Source organism: Sparus aurata, chromosome 13 (assembly GCF_900880675.1).
Source record: "Sparus aurata chromosome 13, fSpaAur1.1, whole genome shotgun sequence".
In the NCBI taxonomy this organism is placed as follows: domain Eukaryota; kingdom Metazoa; phylum Chordata; class Actinopteri; order Spariformes; family Sparidae; genus Sparus; species Sparus aurata.
Window position 1 is genome coordinate 3,220,091 of NC_044199.1, and position 10,681 is coordinate 3,230,771.

General features: G+C 41.3%; 1 protein-coding gene and 1 long non-coding RNA gene across 3 annotated transcripts; one reads left to right on the top strand and one right to left on the bottom strand.

Moving 5' to 3' along the window:
• Positions 1-231: 231 nt before the first annotated feature.
• On the bottom strand, positions 232-6,842 carry crcp (calcitonin gene-related peptide-receptor component protein). 2 transcript variants are annotated; one of them, XR_003986563.1, is made up of 7 exons: positions 6,734-6,842; positions 4,738-4,774; positions 4,525-4,623; positions 4,335-4,429; positions 4,164-4,221; positions 2,639-2,897; positions 232-2,596 (listed from the first exon to the last, which is right to left on the bottom strand). XR_003986563.1 is itself a non-coding variant. In XM_030439113.1 (6 exons), exons 1-6 carry the CDS (start codon positions 6,739-6,741, stop codon positions 2,751-2,753), a joined length of 444 nt encoding a protein of 147 aa, XP_030294973.1. In that variant the 5' UTR covers positions 6,742-6,842; the 3' UTR covers positions 232-2,750. The 2 variants fall into 2 exon arrangements, 1 of the variants encoding a protein (XP_030294973.1); XM_030439113.1 differs by having other exon boundaries at positions 232-2,897.
• On the top strand, positions 5,896-7,405 carry LOC115594847 (uncharacterized). Its single transcript, XR_003986564.1, has 2 exons — positions 5,896-5,985; positions 7,160-7,405. It is a non-coding gene; the product is annotated as an uncharacterized LOC115594847 (long non-coding RNA).
• Positions 7,406-10,681: the final 3,276 nt, after the last annotated feature.

Genomic DNA, 10,681 nt, shown 5'->3' on the forward strand with positions numbered 1-10,681 from the left:
GGTCTTCACCAGGCCCCTTCTTCATGTATGTCTTTATTTTAATACAAACTTTAGAAAAGCAGTAAGAGTTGTAGTTATTGTAAGTCGCTTTGGACAAAAGCATCTGCTAAACACCCTAAATGTTGATGTAAATGTAAGAATGTCATTTTGTTTCGTTCAGTGTTCTGTTGAAAAGCTGTCAACCAAAAACACAGACTTTTGATTTTTTAGCAAAAACAAGTGCACTCTGTATTTTTGGGGAAGAATGTTTAATCCAAGGAGAAAGATCTTCATGTTTTACACTTTACCAAACTAAATAAACACACTGACCTTAAAGGACAACACAGTTTCATACTGTTTTACTTTGTTTATATGTGGCGGACCCTGCCACCTTTCTAGCTTCAAACAGTGTTCTGGGACCTTATTTTCCTCTGAGAACAGCTTCTTCATTCACTTATGGAAAATATGAATATGTCTGAGTTTGTATTATTACCTTATCAAAATTCAGAATTTGATTTTTTCTCCAGAGCTACATATTGCCGCTTTAAGATCTTCAGACAGATTGCGGCCTCTGTGGAGAACCAAATGTGACCAAATAACATTGGAAAGCCTATAAATAAAACATTTAATAACCACTATAAAATCATGAATAAGTAATGAGAAACATCAATAATCTATGTAATGAGTACGTATGAGCACTGATGTGATAGAAGGCTCCCAATTAAATCATTGTTAGAGAGAATAAATGTTGACTGTTTACAACATAATTGATCTCTACTCAAATTATAATAAGATCTCTTAGCTTGATTTATGTTGAGATGACTATATGCTTTTATAAAGACACTGCTTAGTCAGGAGTAATCAGACAGGGCATCTCTATCGCAGTGAATCAAATCAAATTAATCTTACTTATTTAGCACAAACACAGATTGCCTCAGTGGGAACAACATCCTCTGTCCTTAGAGTGACAGAAACAAGGACACAGTAGGTAAAACACACACTGAGTGAGTCTGAAAAGTCACAGCCAGGTTAATTTAATGGGGCAAAAACTAGCTCATATTAACTCACTCTCTCTGTAAAATTAAATTAAATTAATTAGCACATGCCAGTAGATGGGATCTTTCAGGACGCCTGGGTTGCAAGTCGATTATCCACGTAGCAACATTTAAAGTCTGGGACTGCAATTACTTTTTATTTTCATTAGCATGTATTTTATGATTTAAAGAAAAATAGCCCTATTAAAAGTCCAGTGTGTTGGATTCATTGGCATCAGGTGAGGCTGCAGGTGCACCCCTCGTCCCACCCTCTTCTGCAGCGCCTGCTAAGAACCTGACAGTCCTTTTCTAGAGTCCGTGTTTGGTTTGTCCATTCTAGGCTACTGTAGAAACATGGCAGACACCATGAAAGAGAACTCCCCTCTGCAGATATGGATTTCTAAGGTAACAAAGATTCTTAGTTTCAGGTGATTATTCACTTATGAAAACATAATTATGAAGGGGAGAGTCCGTTAATGATCCTAAATCCTACAGAACCAGAACTGGACCTTTGAGACTTCTGTTTGCTCTGCTCGTCAGTGTAATTCTGAGTCTAACAATCAGCCTCGGGGCAAATCAGTGTCCGTGACTTTCACCTTTTCCTCAGTATCTTACCTCAGCAAGGTACTAAGTACTCACAGGAAACTGATGTGATACACTAACAGGAAGCTCAAAGAAAAAAAAAACAGCACATCCTTCCTCTGCTACTTCACAACATCCCAGCACAGAAAACACCAGCTGACCCAGATCCTGTAGAAGAAGAGTTTATGTATCAGTGTGCGGCTTATATCCTGTGTTGTCTCTGCGTGATCAGTGAGAGCGATAATTGTGTCAGGATTATTAACTCTTTCCTATCACCTCTGAAGATGACAATAGACCCAAGACAAAGTCCTAAAATGGCTACATGAACTGCGTGTATGATGACTAACGTGATGTGTTTACGGCATTTCACAGGCGCTTTTCTACCTTTGTGCTGCATTCACAGACCCACAGGACGACGCAGAGAGGATGCACTGAAGGGGTTTTTTGCAGCTGAAGGTGACACCACCAACGCCTGGCTGTAAAATGCTTTTGTGTCCAAATTTAGCACCGGCTCTTCAGTGAGCCGTGTTGCTGCAGCCTTTTCTGTCAGCTTATCTTGTGGTGTTAACTTCCCCTCTACCTGACTGTGTCGCTGAAAATGACAAAAAGCCACAGACTCATTTGGCACATATTAATTAAAAATATAGCATTAGTAAGAGACAACAATCAACTCCTGTTCCATAATTTCTACTCTCTTTATTATGTCACCACTCTAATAATATGGTCCGATCTTATATTGGTGCTGTGTATCAATGCAAGTTCGACTGCGTGACTGATGGATATTACAACTTGCAAAATCATACACACGTCAAACCCCTCATTTCTATGCAACACGGAAGAGAGTGACGACTAATATTTAGACTGAAACCAAAATCATATCAGGTTACCAGCAGACAGTCTCTGCATGAACCTCACATGATTTGATAATCAAAATAGAGCAATCACATGCAAAACATTGTATCTGTGTGTGTGCACAGGGTGGAGTTGAATCAAGCTGTGTGTAAATGGGGCCAATCCCATCTGCCAGCAAGTTGTTCAGTTCAAAAAGTGATGCAGAATATCCCGGGATGAAAGCAACACGCTCAGTTCTGTCATTGTTTGTCTATACTGCGGTTCTTCCTCCACAGTATGAGTCATTTTTGGCCTGTCACTGTGTCATGGCTGTTCGTTGGCTTCTTCCATCTCTGCGTCTGCTGGAGCTGCGTTCTCCTGCTCCGGGTCACCAGGTAGGGCGTCGGCGACCGTCTGGATGAGCTCCTCGATCTGCTCCTCTGATAACCGCTCCTCGCTCTCTTCCACCATCTGAGCACGAACGGAATATGAAGGTACACATTCATCGCTGTTGTTTATCAAAAATGGCATCTTTAAAGTGAAACTCTCGCCAAAATGCAACCTAGGCTTTTTTTTGTTTATGTATACGAGTCAAGCCTTCCTGTAAAAGCAATCGGAGTGCTACGGGCACTTTAACAGGCACTGTCCTCCAGGTTACGTCACATTCTGAGATCGACACTTCTCCACTAGCAGGACGGCGGCGAGCGGAACAAGCTACTGCTAACGTGAGTTGTTCAAAAACCTTCTTTTTAGTAAACTCTGTGTACACAAACAATGTCTCGTGTTCATGTGTAGAGACCCTGGTGATGCTACGGGCAAAGTTTCATGTTGTGTCGAGACTTCTTACTGTTTTAAAAATAGAGATTTTGATGCTATCGTAAAAGTTCCCGTAGCACTCCCATTGAAAATTTGTTTGACCTGAAAACAAAAATACAGTAAATCTTTAAAGTGCCTCTTTCATCATAATTATGCTTTTACATGAAGGTTTGACTCATATACATTCACAAAAACAGCCTAGCTTGCTTTAACTTTGATAGATGAGTTTATAAGCAGTTGTTCAAACAACCTCACCCCAGTCTCCATTACCACCACATGCGGTCATCAGCAGATAGTTTGCTAGTCGTTATGTTTGTTGGATCTTTGTCAGTTTTGACTTTTTGTGGGGTGGATGAGGGCTTATCCTTTCTGCAAGTTTCAGACAACTAGAAAATATCTGATCCCTGACTAGAAAATGTCAAATGGAATGCCCTTAGAAGTCTTAATTCCTACATGTGAACCCGACTACACGAGGCAGCAGTTGTATGACATAACATGACAATGGCAGCATCCATGGGAAGGTTGTAGTGTATATGTGTAGACTATGTTATTTGTATGAGGCCAGTGACTGAAATGTTTGGACACATTTTCAGATATAAAAGTGCCTTTAAATTACAGATATGATGGCGTCTGTTAACACATGTTGTTTTCCTCTATTAAAAGTCTGCTCTGCCGAGGGTTCAATTGCGTGTGTGTGCAGCCAAGTGTTTTGTTCATTTTTGGCGTCTGTACCTGCGTCTCTCTGAGGTCAGAAGGTTTGACGAGAAAATTCTGACTTCTGAACGATTGTCTGGAACGTGATATTTATATACGACACTGCTACCACATTAAATAAGTGAACACATCTTGGAAATGTGCACCAGATGTGAGGATTGAAGACAGGTATGGTAACGTGTTATAATAGTTATTGGTGACACTCACAAGCTGAATTTCCACTGCTGTCTGCGGCCGGTGGTTCAATAGCTGCAGTTTTTCTGCCCTGATGGGGGAAAAAAAAAAATTCAATGAGTGTATCGTACAGTACATGAGTTTATTGTTATACTCTTCATTTGATGTAATCTAACATCTGTGCCTTTGTGAGATCTCACTGACTTTGTGAGTTTGTGAGGCATCATGGTGGTGAGGAAGTCTTTGACGATATCCGGGCTCTGCCTGCTGCACGGCATCTTGGACAGGTACTTCAGCGTCTGTATGGAAATGCAGAAAAAACTGTTGTAACAGTGGCAGCAGAATCATGGAGCTGGTTTAAATCAGTGAAGAGAGGGAGAGGACGTGTGTTGACCTCATACATGATGGTGTTGAGGTTCTGCTGCCCGGCGCTGTGTTTGTTCTTCCCGCTGTCCTTCCTCTGTTCCTTCAGGTCTGTGAGGAGTTTGAATACCTGAGAAACAAAAAAACAGACCAACATGAAGTGAAATGGAACTGTTTACATCTCTTGACTGGATAGAGCAAAACGATTTACTGTAAAACAGTGAGATGTAACACATCACCTTACCTCATAATTACTGAGCATAGCGGCGTTAGCATTTTTCCTGAAAAGAAGAAATAACTCATTTTTAATAATGCAAGTTCATTCTTTTGAGCTCCATAAACTGTTTTGTGTACTTAATTAGCTTTTAGAGCCTTAACCGGTCTTTATTTAGTGATTGGAGTTAACTCAGGTGTTACTGAAGTCATTTGAAGATACCTGAGCCACATCCAGTCACTGACTGACAACACAATGTGGCTGAAAGCTCTGAAAAAAATGTAAGCTTGAACTATTTTTGGGTACATAAACTCAAAAAAAGTGTTACGGATTGCATAGATACATATGCTACCCATCCACTTTGCATAGATACTCAGCCACTTTGAATAGATACCCTGCTGGAAAAACCAGCATAGACCAGCATATGTTGTGTTTTGGTGCTGTCATGCTACTGGTCACCAGCATGGGATGTGTCAACAACTTATTTGATATTGCAGAGTATGAGGAGGAGAGAATTTGGCTTTGTTCGTTGCTTCCATTTCTCTCACAAGTTTAAAGAGCAACTAAACCCCTCAGTTTTGGGTGACGTGCTCTAAGCTGGAAATTCAAAAAATGCCTTGATGATGGGCGGGGCTCCAGGAGTACTCTCCGATTCCCCCCTCCCCCCCCCCCCCTAACCGTCACCACACTACACTACCTACTCAATAATCACTATGCCTCTCTATTCGCAATTCTCTCAATCCAACCTACTCGCCACAGATTCCAGATCAGCAGGTGCTAGTTTTTATAGGAGGGGGCGGAGCTAACCGTGGTGGACCGTGACGAAAGCTGCCTCCAAACATCATCTGCCTCCATCTCAGCCAATAGGAAAATTCAATTGTAATAACCGGGTTTCAACGGGCAGTCACACTTACATTTTTACTACAAAATACGCCAAATTGAAATACTTCGACTAAAATGTCAAGAGTTGGACCAGAATCACTCAGCAACACTACTTCATACCCAAATACATTGGTTTTCAGCAGAAAAAAGTGGTTTGGGGGTTTAGTTGCTCTTTAAGTTAACAATTTTATAAAGTTTTTCTTTTGTATGTACACAAAATAATTTCTTTTTTCAGATGTTGAGCACACATTTGTTAAAATCCAATAAAAAAAAACCATCCAGCTGACAGGTGTGGCAAATCAAGATGCTGACTGAGCAGGACTCAGGCACAGGTGCTCCCCATGCTGGTGCATGGGATGCTGCTTCCTCAGCAACATCACCAGCAGGACTATGCTGGTAGGCCATCATAATTAATGGGACATTGATGGTGGACCAGCTAATTCATGCTGGTCCACCAGCTAAACCAGCACTAACTAGCATATGCCAGCATAGAAATCGTGCTGGTCTATGCTGTTTTTTTCAGCAGGGTATAACCATCCACTAGCTTAGCTTCCAATTGTATTACAGCATCTATGTACTGCGCTCCAGGAAGTTAGCATGCTAACCAGCTAGCTTAATGTGATTTATACATTGGGCACTACTTCATCAGGACAAAACTGAAAACACTCTTAAAATGTTCCGCCTTTCATTTAAACAGCTGGTGTCAGCTGGTAGCTTAGAGTTTAACGATAGTTCACACAGTTTTTCCAAGTAAAGTACGTTCAGTGTTATTTAAGCTGCATGTGCATCATGAAAACTCAAAGGCCAATCGTGTTATACAGATAACAGAAACCCGTGTTTTAACTGACTTATTCACCGTTAGAATGGTAATGTTTTGTCTAATTATGATTGTTATGTTGTATCTTAACATATTTTTCAACCGATTATAATTCGGTGCTGTTCGGCTGTGATCACAGACATGTACATGATGCGTGGACACCGTTTCCCCCCAGGATCAATAGATTATCCGAAAACGGTCAAGAAAACGTCGCTGTTGTACTTTTATCCGCGATGTTTAACTACAGTTCAAATAAAATAAAATCAGCTGCCAAACAGAAAACACACTGTGCGGAACGATTCTAAATTAGATTTAAATAAAACTCACACTTCCATTTCGCCAGACCTTGGTTTGGTCCGTCGCAAAATTGCTCGTGTGGAAAACAAGCCGACATAACGTTCCGATGTCGCCAAGCTAGATTTAGTAATTAAAACAATTTAGCCTCATTTGTGTGTTTCAAAGGCATACAAAATAAATGAATAATAAACTTGTTCTCATTGTCCCTGCTATCTGGGGTCTTGTCTGTATCTGACTGTATAGTACTACCCTTGTTAATTTTTGATTTTTCTTTTAAAATGTGCAAAATATATATATCTATAAATGTCTTAACAACAATAGATGTGAGTCGTTTCGTTTGCTGACAAAGAACTAAACATCACTTTAAAACTGCTTATCTGATGTTATTTGAATTGTTTACAGTGGACAAAGTTCATCTGACTGGTGACCACATGCAATTTTGCTGTTCCCCAACAGCACCGAGATCCTCCCAGTGGCACTGGCAGGTAGTGGCACCGCAGTGGCAGTCAGTGGCAGCCAGCGGCAACCTGTGGCCTGTCCGTGGCATTTCCTGGCACCCGCTCGGTGTCCAGAAACGCCTCCCTTGACTCGCTGCCAATAAGGGCGGGGCAACATTTCCTGGGATAACCCGTGTTTGTTCTTACGACAATCACTTCCGCCATGGAGTCATGATGATTTCAAAATAAAAGCATAAGGGGAAAATCCGCTGCTTGTTTACTTATTTTAGTGTACAACGTTTTGCACAATTTCTCTCTGTTTTGTACTTCTTGATATTATCTAAATATATATTAATATCTGTTTCTGTGGCATGTTGTGGCATTCTGTGACATGTTGTGGCATTCTGTGGCAGGTTCTGGCATTCTGTGGCATGTAGTGGCAGGCTCTGGCATTCTGTGGCATGTAGTGGCATTCTGTGGCATGTTGTGGCATTCTGTGACATGTTGTGGCATTCTGTGGCAGGTTCTGGCATTCTGTGGCATGTAGTGGCAGGCTCTGGCATTCTGTGGCATGTAGTGGCATTCTGTGGCATGTAGTGGCATTCTGTGGCAGGCTGTGGCATTCTGTGGCATGTTGTGGCATTCTGTGGCAGGCTGTGGCATTCTGTGGCATGTTGTGGCAGGCTGTGGCATTCTGTGGCATGTTGTGGCAGGCTCCGACATTCTGTGGCATTCCATGGCATGTTGTGGAACTGCATAGCAACTGTTAATTAATATATTTTTGAAATTGTATTTCATATTAGGAATATTTCCAACACTGGCAGTGTCTATTGTCACTGTGTCGCTGCTTAAGATAAGAAAGGATAAGAATAATATAAACACAGGGAAATATTAAATATAAGATTAAGAATAGTACAATATGTACACTATTTTACATTCACATTTACGCTATGAAACAGATATTAATATATATTTAGATAATATCAAGAAGTACAAAACAGAGAGAAATTGTACAAAACGTTGTACACTAAAATAAGTAAACAAGCAGCGGATTTACCCTTATGCTTTTATTTTGAAATCATCATGACTCCATGGCGGAAGTGATTGTCGTAAGAACAAACACGGGTTATCCCAGGAAATGTTGCCCCGCCCTTATTGGCAGCGAGTCAAGGGAGGCGTTTCTGGACACCGAGCGGGTGCCAGGAAATGCCACGGACAGGCCACAGGTTGCCGCTGGCTGCCACTGACTGCCACTGCGGTGCCACTACCTGCCAGTGCCACTGTGAGGAGAAGTGTCACTATAAACTCTAACTGCCATATGACACAAACCTGTTACATAAAGCTATTGTAAGATTTATCAAGAATTATAATCCTGATATATGCATATCTTGTTACAACCCTAAAGGTCATAAATGTTTGTCTGTTTAAATGTCCCTCTTTTACCCAGTAGCGCCGAGATCGAAAAGTGGCTAAAGGTATGTCGATTGCTGCTTAACGGCATAAACCGATCCCTAGAATGGCATACCGATCCCCAGACTGACATACAGATTCTCGGAGTGGTATATACCGATCCCCAGACTGACATACAGATTCTCGGAGTGGTATGCTGCTATTATGCCGCTGTTATTCCACCGACACATGATGGTATGTGCCGCTTGAGATTGTTACTGAGAGACTGTTGGATGGGTACCGCTCCCTGATGAATATGCAAATGTAATGCCACTGGGCTGGTTTGACGACAAGTACAGCCGTAAACATACGTATACTTTTTTTTTTTGTCTTTATTGACAATGCTAACTTAACACTTTACCGCAAGTAATGTTATGTTGTTGGGATTGTAGGCATATAGACAGTAATTACACGTGGGACTCTTACGATATGATAGAAAAGCAATATGTCTAAATGTCCGCCTATAAACTACTTAAAGCTAATGAAAGCGCTAACCTTAGCTAACATGGCTAATATTAGCCCAGCCACCGTAATAATGAAAACCCATCACTAAGTATTGTTTTGTTGGCAGGCTCAAAAGTTCTGCTATCGATTAGTCAGACTGGCTATAAGGCTAACATAAAAAAGTTTATGTTTACGGCTGCACTTGTCGTCAAACCAGCCCAGTGGCATTACATTTGCATATTCATCAGGGAGCGGTACCCATCCAACAGTCTAACAATCTCAAGCGGCACATACCATCATGTGTCGGTGGAATAACAGCCGCATAATAGCAGCATACCACTCCGAGAATCTGTATGCCATTCTAGGGATCGGTATATGCCGTTGAGCAGCAATCGACATACCTTTAGCCACTTTTCGATCTCGCTGAGTGAGTCAGTGCGTTTACATGACACTCAAGAAAACCGAATTACTGCGTTAGTCTGACTATGAACGGATTTTTAAGATGCATGTATACACCTTTGTCTGACTAATATCGGACCGGATCGGATTTCTCATAGTCGAATTACACTACGTAGATTAATCGATTGAAAGTCGCATTACTCCTGATTTTGCATTCTGCGCAGGCGCGAGATTTTTCCCCGGGGCCGTGAGCCGGAAGTAGACGGGCGGCGGCGGCGGCGTCTTTCCTCCGAAATCACGGCAAGAAAGAGCGCCAGAGTGCACCTAGTTTGTGTAATTATCATGTACACCATATACGAAGTGTACAAAGATGTAGCTTCGTCTCGCTCTTCGTACGCCATCTTTCTTGAATGCCGAGGCAGCTGGTGACGTAAAGAGGTCAGCCGGAGGTGGCCCGTTAACAATGGTTGAAATGGGTACAGCGCCACCTAGCGTACCAGGGTATGACATGCTTTCGGCCAGTAATTCGATTTTCTCACTGGCATGTATACTCGGATAATTGCAGTTGTCCGATTGAGTAGCATAGTCGAACTATGGCTGTAATCTGACTAAGCTGTGCATGTAAACGCACTGAGTGTGAGCATGTGCGTGTGATTGGTTGCAGGTTGCCCCAGGGAGCTGATTGGCTACTGCCTTAGAACCACAAGTTAAAAGGCTGGCTATGCCCAGTTCCTTGGGGCTCTCCTCCATTGCTTTCCAAGACTGCCTGCATTTGTGTGATTGTGGACAAAAATATGTTTGCTAAAAAGGTAAATTGAGCATTCAGTGTGGTTCCTGAAAATTTTGACAGTTTTATCATCAGGATACTTCCTGATGATAAAACTACCAACATTTTCTCATATATTCTACCATGGCGTAAAATTCCACAAAGTCCAGAAAATTTGCATCAGAGATGTTCAAGACCACAGACTATTTTCTGATCTCAGACTTTGAATTCATATATTCCTGATGTTAATGGGTGAAGGGGGAAAAAAAACACACAATCAAAATCCAAATAAGAAAGAAATTACTTTTTATTGATATTGATAGATTATTATCAGTTATTTATTGAAACTGAGCCTGTTGTTTTTTTAATACAGAAACAATTTAAGGAGGTAAAATCATTTTACTTTGCCACTTATCATTTTCAAGATATCAAATCAAATCAATTTTATTTATATAGCCCAAAATCACAATCACATTGCCTCAG

Coding starts and splice junctions, on each gene's coding strand:
- crcp (XM_030439113.1), bottom strand. Junction 4,624..4,737: donor CTATGCTCAGTAATTATGAG/GTAAGGTGATGT, acceptor TTTGTTTCTCAG/GTATTCAAACTCCTCACAGA. Junction 4,430..4,524: donor TCAACACCATCATGTATGAG/GTCAACACACGT, acceptor ATTTCCATACAG/ACGCTGAAGTACCTGTCCAA.